A 15,181-nucleotide genomic window follows, 5' to 3' on the forward strand; every position below is an offset into this window, starting at 1 on the left:
AATGTCTTTAAAAAATAAAAGCTATCAAGAGTCAGCTTTACTTTTCAAAAGCCAATGGCCACACAAATCATTCTTTAAAGACGTGCTGTAAAAGTAACCCTGACATTCCTTTGGGTTTACAATGTTTTTTATAAGAAACAATTTAACCACCAGCCAATAGTCATCCATTTCCCACTCTTGTAAATTGCACATTCACTTCTCCTTGTCCACTGAGGCAGAAAGGAACAAGGTTAGAGTTTCAGAGGGTGGAGAGGGGGAGGGTGAATTCCTGATTAATTTCTTGCCATATTCATTCGTCATCAGGTTGGTATGCACATGCTTCATCAGCCAAAGAGCAGAGAAAGCACCTCCTTAGATGAAACTGGGCTTGCTCATCAGTGTTTATTAAAAAAGCCCTGCTAACACGTGGTAGTCATATCGCTGTGTGTGGAATGCATTCACAGCTCTTGATTACAACTGACTAGAGGGCAAAAAAAAATCTCCAGTAATGTATTTGAAATAGTCTCCACTCTGAAATGTCAATGTGATAAACATACCCCTGATTACAGAAATAAATATTAACTCAAATATTTTACTGTTTTTTCCCCAAAGTTAACTTTGTGCCATTCCTTCACTTGTTTGTAATCCTCTTGAGTACAACATGTCACAGTCTTCCACAACAGGCAAACAACGACTCTTCAGGAAGGACTGATCTGCTTTCTCAGCAAACTACAACTCTGTACCTTGGTGCAGGAATTCAGCCACGGCACCGCCTGGTCACAAAGAGAACTTTTCCTCTGCACATGGCATGCCAGAAATACACCATCCGATTTCTTCATCAACAACCAGGCTACCAGGAAAAAAAACATTTACAATTAAGATAATCCTAAAAGACTACCAAACTATTAATCTGTATCCATCATGGAAAGACCCCAGTGCAGTAAGTATCACGCATCCCAATCTTAGCATATAGAACTTCTGCAAAAACTTCCCTTAGGTAGCCTGAATAAGAGCCCATTGAGACATGACATAATATTCACAAGCCTTTATGACTCTGGTTCCAGAACACACAAGCACAAGTGTCATAATCCAAACCCTAGTGCTAACACTAACCCTTACCCCAATTACAGAACTAACACTAAACACAAAACTTGCTGTAATGTCCACTTTGACAAATGCTCCAAAACACTTGTAAATACTTACGTCTTTCAGAACAATAATAATAGTAATACATTTATTTTTTTTATATTTATAACAAAAAAATACTCCTCTAAGAAGATAATCGGCTACACATCTAAATTTAAATACTACCTAATAACTACATCATAAAATAAACTTTATTAAAAGAAAACATATTAAATTATACTACAGAAACAGAAAATACCCAAAAATGTTAAATGGATGCTTTGGGCATAAGCCTGCATATGGAGAGCCTTGAACGGTGAAGTCCAATACGTACAAATAGAGGAAGACTCGATCAGACTGTAGGAGATGCCGTCTCCTGTTGAAGTGTTGTCCGCTACAGGAATAACACTGTCCCCGGAAAAAATAGCACTGCGGATTCCATGTTTACACCTGCAATAATACACCTTCTGATGCCACCCTGATCAAAATAAATGACCTGCCTGCCAAAGCCCTCAGCAGTAACTTCACAGCAGTAACTTGGCTAGAAGGGATGTGTCAACGTCTTAATTTTACAAAGCGCATACACGGGAATATTACTGGATTCCAAGACCTAGAATTGAAACACAGCAGTTCACAGGGGCACAGGCCAATACTTTAAGACTGGATCACCAGCTTGCAGCCCATGTTTCGGGCCAGGTGTCCACTGATCCATGAGTCCTGTAGTTAGACAAAGGTGATAAACAAGTCTATAGAGACTACAAAGCGCCTTGCAATGTTATAATTTCTCTGTTAGCATCACATAACGCCAAACAAACCTACTGTACATGGTTTACAAACGTTGACATTTCCCAGGACATTAACTTTTTTTTTAAAGATATCTACCACTGCAGAGATCCATTAAAACTACTAAAATTTGTTTGATGCTATTCCTGAAATGTATCCAATCACAACATAAAACTTGTCTAAAATATGTTTTTGTACATTTGGCTGCCTTATGGTCTGTTGAAAGAATACTCAGGGGACTGCAGAATGTTTTAGAATTGCGATACACCATTAACCTACAGCTCTGAAACATTTTATTTAAGGAGGCTTTTTATAAAATGGTGCACTTAAAATTTATTTGAGCCATGGATTTTACATGTTCTGTATTTAATCACATCATAACACATATAATACTGTACTTGTACTCAAAATATCCCTTTTCCTTCAGTCTATGTCATGTCCAAGTGGTTCAGGAAATGAAACACCTAGATTAGCACAGGGATTTGGTTTCTGATGTAAGAACATTATTTGTACTGTAAATATGTAAAGAATTGAAAGTGGAAAAAAAGCACAATATAGAATTTCAAATCAATCAGATGGGACAACAGTTCTGAATGATAAGAATTAAAATGAATAAGACAAACATGTTTCTTAAAATCTATTTTGTAAAATGTTACATATCAGCTCAGGAGCCTTTGATGAAAGACGCACTGGTCCATATTAAAAACAATCCAACTGGCTTAACAACAAGCAAATCAGCTGTCGAGGGTCTCTTAAGGGGCTCAACCAGTCAAGTTCTCACCTGACTGCAGGTTGAGCTCTACGGCTCAGAAGTGGAGAGTTCAAGCACAGGTAATGTCATCAACCGATTGATTGAGATTCCCCAACTAGAGGCACACACTGAGCTGCGCCTCACCATGGGTGGAGCGAGATGAGATGGGTTGGGCTCTCCCTGCAGGCTCATAAACACCTGAGGGACGGGCCTCTCTACCAGCTGGCGCTAAGCCACCTGCACAGAGCTGTGCTGCCTGTGACATGGGGGAAGAGTAGTGGCCGAAGGTGGGCAGGGCTGAGGAGTCTGCCTACACTTCCTCGCTCCTGACCGTGTGTGGTCTAGCTGTCAGCTGAGACACAAAACTGGCTAGTTGTGCAAAAACAACAAGCTTTTCCAGATCAAGCAGGAATAATGCATTATTATAAATAACAGAGAAGGCATGGAGTATCAAAGCTGAAAAAACAGTTCTGTATCTTAACTTTTACATATATAGCACAGAAAATGAAATGAATTCTGAATTCTATAGCACAAGGAAAAGGAGCTCCAAAATGTGCGAGAGGTGGAACGCTTCTGACATTTGTCATGATGATTCGTCATCATGAAAATGAAGTCTGAGTCAAATCATTGCAGTGGCTACTTTTACACGATCATTGTAAAAAAACAAAGCTAAGAGTCTCATTAGATGACCACACTCATACTATTGGAGAAAACTGCTTAGAAGACATTCAGTTTAATACTGAAGGCTTCACAAACCAATACAGTTATAGCAAGATCATCAGTTTATACATTTAAAACAAGATATGCATTCCACTAAAATGTGTAAACACTTTAGACTGAACTTTCTGAAATATTCAATGCTCCTAACGAAAAACAACAGGAATTATTATTTTTGATCAGTTAAGTGAGACTATAAAAATAACACTAAGGTACACGATTCAAACCTTTGAAAGGTCTCTCTAGGAAAGGTTAACTGTGCACTATGCTTTTTCAAGGACATTTTAAAAAAAGGGCAATAAGCAGTATGCACTGAAGGACCCTACCTAAACACAAGTTTGGGAAATTATCCCCGAACCAGAAGTGCAAGAGAACTGTTGATTTCTCTTCATCTGAGCTGCTGGGTAAAGTGGGGCGGTTGTCATGTTATGGCTATCTCATCACCCAGGTTGGTGCCACGCTTCAGTGGCAGATGAAGTGTGCACCTTACCTTCTGTGAAATACTTGAGGTCCTTTGGGAAGTAAAGTGTAACAGAGAGAAGATTTACAGTTTCTGCTGCACTGCCAGTAGTACTCTTCATTCAAATCCCCAGAAGAAAAAGGCTTCGGATAAATACTTGACCGGCAAACTTAAAACGATGAATGCAAATTGGGCAGACCCCTTGCTAATTTAAAGTTGCTCCAAATTAAAAATATAAACATCAAAGGAGGAGGCTACATTATCCCATTTAAATCAGCATGGACCTTAGTACTGATTATGTAACTGAGTACAAATCTGTCTATATAGTTAAGCAATTTAACCTCACTTAGAATTACACAATTCTACATCTCTAATCTAGTAAACAAATCTGTTTTATTAATTAGCCAGCATCTTCATGTCTACAGCTTTGAATTTAATCCTGGCACTTCAGGAAGCCAGACACCAACTCCCGCCTCCAATCTAGGACAGATTTGTTGCAAAATCCATGGAAAATTCAAAACTAAGTTTCTAAAGCATCCAAAACACACATCACTTTTTTTTTTACAAAGCTCCAAAAGTGTGTTTTTCATTCCTACATGGTCACTTAGTAGTACTTTAAGAAAATGTTAAGTTTTGCTGGGAAGGGAAAAAGCAGTGAAGATTATTGTGGTATACTGCTTTCCCATCACAACTGTATGTGAAGTGTGCTTGCACCCAATTTAAATGCCGTCATCTACAAACCTGGAGGAAACGTGTGGTACTCCAGCACTCTACTCCACTGTGCCCCCGCCCCGGTACAAAGGTCAGGCCTCGCATTCTTTCAGGAGATTAAAAGGGACATGCCAGTGCACTGTTACAAGGCTTTGACAAAACCAAACCATTATAAATACTCCAGCTGTTTCTCTCCGAAGTGCCGCTGCTGGCATAAAGACAACTGGCTGGCCATTCGCTTGCGATTGCTAAGCGGTTGTTAGATCTACACACCCCACGTGATCGGATGATGCAGGGAAATGGCCTTTTTTTTAAAATCCTAATTAAATGCTTTCCTGCAATTTACTTATGCACTCCAGTGTCACTGGACAACACAACAGCTTCGTACCTAATATTTCGGATAACTTTAATTACTGTACCTGGTCCTGTGCTGAAGTGACAAACAGACCAACATTGTAGCAATTCCATGAATTTGATGAGTGCACAAATGACTGCCATGGAATACATTTCCCCAACAACAAAAATGAAAACTTTCATGTGAAATCTGGACACTGAGGGGTAGAAACTACCAGTGAGCAGCCAGTGAAAGCCATTTCAGGTTTAACAAGCCATTTCAGGTTTAATGTGCTGCAGGCTCTTAAGATAAAAACAAACATTAGGTGTAGGATTTTTCCTGTGAGTAAACGTGCACAGTGACCTAATCAGAAAAATTTGCACATAACCCTGAAACTCGTAAATCACTAACTGGATCTGGATCAGTTTTCTGGGCAATAGAAACCCTCTTTATCTGCACACCCAACAAAAAGGAGGAGGGCAAGACAGGAAGGAAGCTTCCCTCTCTGCTTAAAGTCCATCAAATCTTCCTGCAAAAGTAGATTTTGTAAAAAAAAATCTTTCTGATTTCAAGCATTATATTAAAATGGGCAGAAATATTTAAGGAAATGAATTGGAGTAATTTAAAGTAAAAAAGTCGATCTACAGAATGTGAGGAGAAATCAAGCATGGGAGGGATGACAGCTTAATACCTACACTTTTACCATCTTATGAAAAAAATGCCATTTAACCAAGTCTTCAGCACTACATCAGAAGCTCTAGTAGTGCTTCTACCTTTTTTGATTTTGGAGGTTAAGAATGCTTTAAACTTTAACAGATTTTAAAGGGAAAAATGTTACCTCACTGAACACACAGTACACTACAAAATTTCTAGAAGACACAATAGAAGCTAGCACCACCAGCACATGGAATGAAATTTATGCATTCATGCAATAAAAAAAAAATCCAGAATAGAGAGATTCCATCTTGTAGTACTTAGAAGACAATTTCAGTATTACTTGCTTCATATGTAGGGACAGTAGCTCGTCAATGTGCTTGATTTCAATGCTTATTTTCCAATGCAGAGTTTGAGAAGCTATTGCATTTGAAAGATCAGGCGAGCACAGGGGACTGCCAGAGGGTCCTGCACCCTAATTAATAGCAAATCTCTGATCAGCATAAACACTGTGAGCAAAAGCACATATGACAAACCATTTTTTTTCTTTTAATGAAGGCCTGACAACTGCTTTAAGAACAGTGCTAAGAAACCAAATAGTCTTCCCCATTGGTTTGACATAATAAACAGCAAAAGGAAATCCAGTGTTTAAATACAGGAGGTTGAATGGGTTCATCTAATGCAATTTTTACCACTTAATGGTTTTCGCAAGCCTTTGAAATGTTGTCAACATACCTACCGATCAGTACTCCTACAATGTTGATATACTACAAAACCTATGCTGTTTTTTCACCTCATGCATAAACCCAAAAAAACACTAAACATATTAATCAAATATGTTTCCTTTGAATAATACTTGAGACCAATAACATGAGGATAATGGGAAATAAAATTGTATAACTGAACCACCGGCTTTCTAGAGGGGGCACACATTGAATACATAAAACACCAGAAATGGAAGACATTTTAACAATACCGTGGCAGAAATCTTAGTTGCTATACAACGGATAGCAGACATCTGAAATCACATCTGAACCTCAACACTAGTCCCATTCTGCTGTTTCAGCAAACATTAATACAATGTTAATCCTCCACAAGAAAACGCAAATTAAAGGACCTGCACTGTACAATGGCAGTCCTTTCTTCAAACCGTCACCAGATAATATAACCAACAATTACACAAATAACCAGTTCCAAAAAGCAAAAAACGCCAACTGTACACGTAGATGTTTCTACGCTATCAGGTAACACTTTTTTACTTTACACAAACGTTGTCCCTGAGCTTTGAGATCATTGCTTCTAGAGTGATATCAATTTAAAATAATTCCTACATGTTACCCTATTTAAGATGTCTGTTACTTACAAGATCAACAAGGATGTGGAATTCTGCAGGCTGCTTTACAACAAAAATTGGATTTATAAACTCTAATTTGTATGTGGTACGGCCTCAGAGTGTCTATTATCCACTCATCCCTGAATAACTTATTCAACATAAGGCAAGTAAGGTTAGTCACTCATAATGTAGGAAATATTACCATAAACAATCTGACTTTTTCGATATTTAGTTAAGGAATGACAGCCATATTGCTTTCAGACATTTCTCTTGCAATACATCATAAAGAAATTGATGCTTTATATAAAGGGCAACACATGACTACTCTTTACGAGGTAAAAATGATCAGAGTTGAAGTTTGAAAACTATTCAAACAAGCTTAAAGTTTTTTTTTAATTCAGATTTGACAGATCATAAAGATGTGCGAATTACAGCTGTTAACTGACATTACATACTACATCACAGTACTTTAAAAAAACTTAACAGCATAAGAAAATAATGAAAAATAACAGCACCACATGTGCTTGAAAAGAACATACCCCTCCTTCAAAGCAAGTATAAGGCTTATTCCATGCTGAAAAAAAGAAGAAAGAAAACAACATTTTGGCCGTGGAGCCTTCTTCAGGTGTCCGAAACGTTGTGTTATTACGGGTTTACTTGTTCCTTTGCAGCCTACGCATGCTGTCGCAGCTACCCACCTGAACTATACATACAATGCTAAAAACAGGTTTAAAAGGTAAATGCATTAGAACTTGCTGTATCAGTGAAGAACGATATAAAGCTCCTGAAAACAACTTCTGAAACATGTAGGGGAAAAAAAGGATCCCAACTACTTTAAAATAAGTTAGAAAGTGATTTTAATGTTATGGTTTGCTTCAATAAACACTTCTGTCTAGGAAAAGTGGAACCAAAATACCCTGAACACCCTATCTTGTGTTCAGCCAACCTTTATACCAGCAAATGACATCACCAGCAGAGAGCTGGGAAAAAAAAAGGAAAGAGTATCGCCTGAGCTGGATAAACTGCCTTTACCAGCTCGACCACATTCTGAAATCACACATTCTTACCTGCCAGATCATGCAAAGGCCAGAACTGTGGGCAAAACTGTTGTGGTGTTAATGCAGACATGTTGACGCAGTTAGAAAGTTTAGCAAGTTCTGTGTCTGTACAGTCTGTGTGTGGTGGGGGAGAGAGTGTGAAGAGGAGGTAGGGTGGAAGAAAGAGAAAGAAACTAACTTGAGCAGTAAAAAAAAAAAAGTTGAATGCAACTCGCAGGAAGACTGGCCCTGTACCGTAGTGCAGTTTCTCTGTAACCCCACCCATCTCCTGCGACATGTTGTGTTTAACAGGTACAGCACAACACAGCATTTCTAACAGCTGTCAGCCTGTGTCCATATGCTCTTCTGCTTTTCAGCCAAGCCTCAGCGGTGTTCTGGAGGACAGGAGCAGCGCTACCATGCGTGAAGTATAAAGATTCTGTGGAGGCCAGGCCAGTGACCCACTTGTGTCCTCACCCTTGCTGAAAATATGAAACACGGGGGTCCATCCACAAACTTAAAACCAAGAGTGACAGTAGTTGTCTTGTCCCTCATGCTAAAAAACTCCCGTTTTTTTTTTTACAGTTAACAATACTTCTCTCAAGGCCTTTAATTCGCTGACCACTAATCCTTTCCTCGGATCTCCCCCCTTTTTTTAAAGGATTTGATCAAACGGCTTTTTTCTTTCCAGGAAATACAATTGCAACAGATTACAGACGAAAAGGCAGTCAATGCCCATGGCCATGTGCCGAACCCCATCATTTCTATTAAAATTAGAACTTTAAAGCACTGAATCCGTCTGTCATGGAGTAAAAAACATGCACGACAACAAACTACTTTCGATTGATAAAACAGTTGATATTACAGTACTTAAAGTTTCTACAGCGCTGCATTATGAAGTAGTGTAAACCAGGTCTTTATTTCTTATTTTCAGAACCAAACCTCGCAGCCTTTTTGTGAACTTTCTTCAGCGTTGTGCTGAAGACAATTTGCTCCTAGAAGCCCACGGATTACGAAGGAAAAAACTTTTTTGGGCAGGGGGGGTTAACTGTCTTAGAAGACCGAAACACAATGTGAGAAATAGCCGATATTTCACGTACTCTGGATAAATTCAAAGGAAAATTAAGTTTCCCCAAGACTCGGCGGGCAACACTGAGACGTTCACTGTCCCAGACCGGCTAAAATGCGAGGACCTGCTGATCAACAGGTAGCTAAATTATTTTCGGGGTTTCAAAATCCTTCGGCACCTCTCTCGGTTTTAGGATGGGCAGTGCTATTTTAGGGATTTGGGACCGCTATTTCGAGGTCATATTCTTAACATAAAACAGACTCTAGAAGGATCCACTCCGCATTCAATCCAAATACATCATCCAACAGGCCAGCGGTAACGCGAACTGAATCGATTTCCAGATTGCGCAACTAATCTAAGTTTTAACCGAGGACCGCTCCACACACAAAACGGGCGAGAAGGCATGTAAACACAATTACAACTTTACAGAAAACCATAAAAAAACATCGGATATTGCAGTGCAGCCCAGCACACCATCGTAAACTTCCACAGTAAGACAACATGCCAAGTTTTGACGTCCGCAATATCCCTCGGGTCTAGCCGTTCAAACAAAATACGTCGCGGCCGCACTTCAGTAGGACTTTTTGAACACTTTTTTCCACATCCTACCTTGTTCGAAGCAGCCCTGGCAGACATTTTGTCACCGTCCTCCCAGTGCAGTTAAGTTTAGTGTAAATATCACTCAAATCAAATCGCCAAATCCGCCCCCCTCCCTTTCCCTTCCTCTCCTCTCTCGCTGTCGCCGCCGCGCCGGGCAGTGGATATTATGGGCTTTTTTTTTTTTTACAGGACACGTAACATGTCAAAAAATATTATATTCACAAGTCCCAAGTTCAACACTTCCTTCGCTCCAGTGTGTCCGGGCGAATCGGTTACCTCTGTCTCGGACCGGTCTCTAGTGGGTTATCCTTCACGAACATAAAAATTGAAAAGAAAAAAAAAGTGCTCGGTCTCTCTCTCTCTCTCTCTCGCCCGCTTGCTCGGCTCACGGAGCAGCCCAACTGCAATGGCAGGTTCGCTCTCTCCCTACTTCTCGCTTCTCCTCTCCAAGCAACAACTGACATGTCTGACTGGGAGAATCCATTCCCGTGCGGGGACGGGGGGGGGGGCAGCACAGCCGGCCTTTCAATGGCCTCACACTTCAAATGTGCTGAAATATGAAATCCCGTCCCAAATCCGCTTCTTCACGAATGCGTCCCGCCTCGTTGAACTACCGCGAGCATCCCCGTCGCCTGTTGTCCGTTTTGGTTGTTTTTTTTTCCTCATTTCTGGAAACCTCATTGGTCTGGAATCTGGAGTTCATGGAGGCCCCGGGCTGGTTCCCTCCCGTGAAAGGTCCATACCGCGGGAGCTCCCAATCCCCGGTAAACAAGCCTATCAGAGTTTGGGAAGGGTTTTAAAAAATCCACAGGGACGGGCGCACGCTGCAGCTGGGAATGTTGTTGTCATGTAGGATGCTGTTCATTTTTATGCCATAGCCAAGCACGGGGAGTTGATCATGCCAATCCAGAGCCATATAAATAGCTACAACATTACAAGTTTCAGTGATGTTTCTACAGTGTATTAAGAGCAATCTGCTCGTTTACAGTACGTGCTCTTTTTCCATTAATGGAAGCGGAAGCTTTTTATCCACAGAACCCCTTTTGATGTTTGGAATTCATTAAATCGTCCACATTTGTAACAATGTACAATTTATTTGGGACTGTCAGCTCGGGTTTGATGGATAATCTGCAGGAACTGAAGCATTAAGCGAGTTTGTGGAGAAAAAAAACAGTCCCCTTTTAATGCTACTCTAAAAGGACATGGATCATCATAAAAAAGGCCACTTAATCCAAAAGCAGTTTCCAGTTCTCTTGAGACAAGTTTGCATTGTTGTTCTGTATTTATTTTTTCTCGTGCTGTAATAGGGATAGTTGCTTTTGTATTACGCCCCTCAGAGTCTCTGGGACGTGTTGTGAAGTCACGACTCTATTAAGTTACTCATCAACTTTACCCTGCAACTTACTCACCGGACACGCGAGTAACGTGAGTTAGTGGGCACGGCTGGCGGGTGTCCTGCACTTACCACACATAAAAGGGGCAAATTATCGCGTCCTGCACCTCAGAATTAATCTCACGCCTTCGCTTCGCGTGCTGTTTGAGAGTGTTTTTTTTTTTGCAGTGGTTTAATAACCGACCGCAGACTTCACTCTTCAGCCCACAGCTGAACTTCCTATGGGTTTCCGGGCCTCCACCCACACCGCCGATCCGCAAAGCCCAACTCCTATTGTTTCAAAGTAAACAAAAAGGGGAACGGCTCCCTATTTAAAATAAACCACCGAGGCCAGGGGAGAAGGACGTCACACATTTCATTACCGAGTCATTAAGCTCACGGGATGAAAACCTTAAGAAAGCAGGAATTGGTAATACGAAACACTGAGCAATCTATAGGACGGGGCCATTTAACTAGAAATATTGTTGTTCTCTGGTATTTTATAATAGTCCTGCAGCATTTTTAGTCCAGTCTCACAAATGTCTGCATTAACAGCAAGTTGGGGACCTCAGTGAAGGGCACTTTAGTTGCCGGAGTTGTTTCTGTGTCCCTTGTGACTGGCATGAAGATTCTCCAGGGCAAACTTCGTGCGCATCTCCCATGATGCCTTCGCATTTTGCTTTGAACTATGTTTTGAGCACAGAGACGTGCACTGCCGCAATGGCAAAGATAAACAGATCGGGTTATTTAAGCTCTTCTGCGTCTCAGTCAAAGTTCACAGTAAAACACAAAACTACTGAAATCGTGGGGTTTCATTCATTGTTAGTCTTTACTTCTTCACGTTAAAACGAGGAAAATATCACACACTGTAGAAAGGCCACCGATATCTGCATTAGTAAAATTACTTTAAAGTACACGTTCTGTTTTCCACATCCAGTCGCTGTGCCTTATTATATAATTATACCAATAATTATTTTTAAAAATGCTAATACATTTTAGTCCACAGCTCTTATGAGCATGCACTGCAGCCAATCATGATATTATCTTAGTCTAAAGCAGTAGTTTCTTAAAGGCATTAAAAATAACAAAGTCAGATTTGTGTTTTCTTCCATGTATTAAAATGGTTGTATGGTTTTTCATTCTGAAAGTACTAAAATTCTCTTCCACCTTTCCAACAGTCATGTTGTTCATCAAGAAAGCCTTACTACTCAGCACAAAGGTATCACCTTATAAAATCATTTTATTGGCCATATACAATTTCTTGTATTAGGAATTTGTCTTTTTGCATACCCCAACTTGCTCTTCATGAGACACACAGGCAGGGAGAGAAGCTTACAAGAAGATTACTTGCACCAAGTAATGTGAGAGAAAAAGCAAACTTATTAATGTAAGTGACCACTTTCTCCTATCAACCATCTTAGAGTGGCTAGCTGGCTCCTGCAATGAATTCATTAGTTTTCCATGACTCTCCTCTGCAATGACCTGTTTAGAAATGGCTGAGGTCAAAGTTTAGGTAGTTTTAGCTTAGCAGCCGGCAGACATCATTACAAAAAGCACAACCACATCATCGTCCAACAGTTTTGCTCACAGGATGAAAAGAGAATGACGAGTTTATGGGGGGGGGGGTCTGGTAAAGGGCAGAGCAATGAACATTGAAGGGCACCGAAGTTTTTACAGTTATCAGGAAAACCCGCTAGATAAGAATGAAATACAGAGTCACTTATCAAGCAAGGAAACAAAAAATAACAATAAACCTAAACAAAACCGACACAATGATAACAATTCTTGACATACTGGCTGCACTTCAGTCATGGTATGAAACACATCTCCATTATCAACATTTCACTTCTGCATCCTTGCAAATTCTGTTACCCAGGGAGAGAGCACTGAACTCTTCTTCCTGGAATTTTCTGTGTTAATTTTCCAATCAGAAGATAGTGAGAGATTTCTTGGGAATTTTGTGTTCGTTTCCAAATATCCTGAAAAGGGATCCTCTTTTTATTGTCCTTGCCTGGGTCATTAAGGGTGTAGATAAGCTGTGACTTTATCTGCTTATTTTGTTTTATAAGATAACTGGGTCACTTGGCCTGGCTTCCAAACATTTAATCAGCAAAATCACTGTTTTTCAAAGTGGGGGAAAGTTTAAGGAGGACTGATAATGATGTCTGCTTAGCAAAATTGGTTTGCAGTTTTGTGTAGACATCCCCATGGAGCAGACACCTCAAATCAAAAGAAAACAGACTAAAACGAAGCCTTTAAAAGCTTGTTTTAAGCATCTGAAAAAAAAATAAACAGACCCAAACCCAGATTACTATGGATACCATGTATAGGCACTAGTTTTGTTCTTTTTTTCTGAGTTGTAAACATAATCATCTTTTATTTTCTTATTAAAGCACTAGGTAAGGCTTCAAATATAACTGAATGGATGCCTATGGGCAGTATCCAATAGCAGGTATTGTTTGAATGTGGTGAATATAACTACTTACTGAATATAATAAGTGTTCCTCGTTAGTAAAGTGGTGAGTATCTCAGTCTGTCATGTGGGAGACTGGGGTTCGATTCCCCGACGGGGAGACTGGTAGCTTTTCTCCATAACTACTAACCAATGCCAAACGTGTGCATAATGTTTGCCTCTGGTATATGTGTGTGCCTATAGTGAAAATTCCCCAAAATGGACCACCTAAAAAACAGATCACATGTGCAGCACTTGTAGTGCAATGTATTGTACCTTTCCAAGTAACAGGCTGCTGCCTTGGTTCTGTGCACCTCAGAACATTAACCCCCCACACTGCAGTGGGTACCTGTTCATGCAGAAACTGGGCCCAAAAGGTTAAAATCTCAGGTATCGTCTACTTAGACCCCTGGTTCTTCATACAGTTATTGGTCCCTTGAGCAGGACTACCCTTGAAATTAAGAAGAGCACCAATTCCTCCTGGCTTTCTCTTCATACACAGTAATGTGAGTAATGTGTGTGTAAGATAGAGTTATGAATGAACAAGACAATCTGTGTTCAAATAAAAAGATTTAGTTCTCTTCTTCCCCTGCCGTTGAAAATTCAAGCAGCGCAGCACCCATGAAGACAAAATAAAAAAATGTACACCAAAAATGGACAATATCTGCATCCAGCCGCATAAATTGCTTTCTAGCTACAAACATAAATAAAGGGAATAATCCTATTATATTATCTTATATAGGGAAATATAATATTTTATAAAAAGTCTGAAAACAATCAGAAGGCATATTATAATTTCTTATTAAAAACATGATACAAGAATGTTGTCGCTTATTTTTATTGAAATAAATGTATTAACTGAAATTATACTAATACTATAAATGAATACAGTAGCTGTGAAAACAGTTAAAAACAGGCCTACTCCATTTTTGGAGTTTACACCTTTAAATTAAGCTAGAGGTGGCATGTGGTGCTCACTTCAGTGTTTTGCCTGTTGGTTAATTTTTTTAAATCAAATTAAACTTTTACAAAAACATCTCAAAATAAGTACACACTCTTACAAAACATTAACCTCTAATCAATTAAACCTTCTCAATCGGATGATTGTCCTTTATCAATCAGTGCAAATGGATGTTGGGGCTGGATTTGCACAATGAAAGAGTCCCTCCAAGCCCTACCACTTGCTGTTGTCCCTGCTCTGAAACTGCGGTCGTCCAGTCCTCCGCAGGAGCTCAGGCAACAGGGCCTTGCCTGTTGGTTAATAATCTTATTAAAAAACACTGGCCTCATGGAGACCGACACCCTCTCTCGCCCACTCTGCTTCACCAGCGGGATCTCAAGCCAAACTGCCCCACCACATTACCTGCCTCATCACAACTTTGCAACACATTCTTAGATTTCTTTAGTTCTAAGATTGACAACATCCGGCATCACACTCTCTCCACTACGGATATAATTTCCACACCTCCTCCCTCCTCATCCAACTTCTCTGGTTCCCGTCTCTCCAGCTTCTCTCTTCTTGACTCAGCATCCCTAAACAAACTAGTTACGTGCATGAAACCCACCACATCTATTTTAGATCCCATTCCCACCACTTTATTCCAGTCCTGTTTCTCTTCTCTCTGTCCCATTGTCCTCAATATAATACATGAATCCTTGAGCACCGGCATTGTACCAACGGTCCTCAAAACTGCTGCTATTACCCCAGTGCCAAAGAAGCCTAACATGGCTCTCGACAATCTTAACAAGTTTCGCCCCATCTCCAACTTACCCTTTCTCTCTAAAATTCTAGAACGTGCTGTCA

At 40.1% G+C, this 15,181-nt stretch overlaps 1 protein-coding gene across 11 annotated transcripts in view; it reads right to left on the reverse strand.

Moving 5' to 3' along the window:
* The window catches only part of tjp1a (tight junction protein 1a), a 147,741-nt gene that overhangs the window by 59,683 nt on the left and 72,877 nt on the right, over window positions 1-15,181 (reverse strand). The window contains exons 1-2 of one of the 11 annotated variants that reach the window (XM_069190549.1): window positions 9,830-10,298; window positions 7,387-7,421 (exon numbers count right to left, since the gene is read on the reverse strand). The exons of 7 other annotated variants lie outside the window; for them this stretch is intronic. Coding sequence is in view for 2 of the 4 variants with exons in the window: in XM_015343138.2 (XP_015198624.1) it covers window positions 723-818 (96 nt within the window). In the remaining 2 variants the exon portion in view is untranslated. 3 more of the 11 variants (XM_015343138.2, XM_015343142.2, XM_015343140.2) reach the window with 3 other exon arrangements.

This window comes from Lepisosteus oculatus, chromosome 5, assembly GCF_040954835.1.
Source record: "Lepisosteus oculatus isolate fLepOcu1 chromosome 5, fLepOcu1.hap2, whole genome shotgun sequence".
Lineage (NCBI taxonomy): Eukaryota > Metazoa > Chordata > Actinopteri > Semionotiformes > Lepisosteidae > Lepisosteus > Lepisosteus oculatus.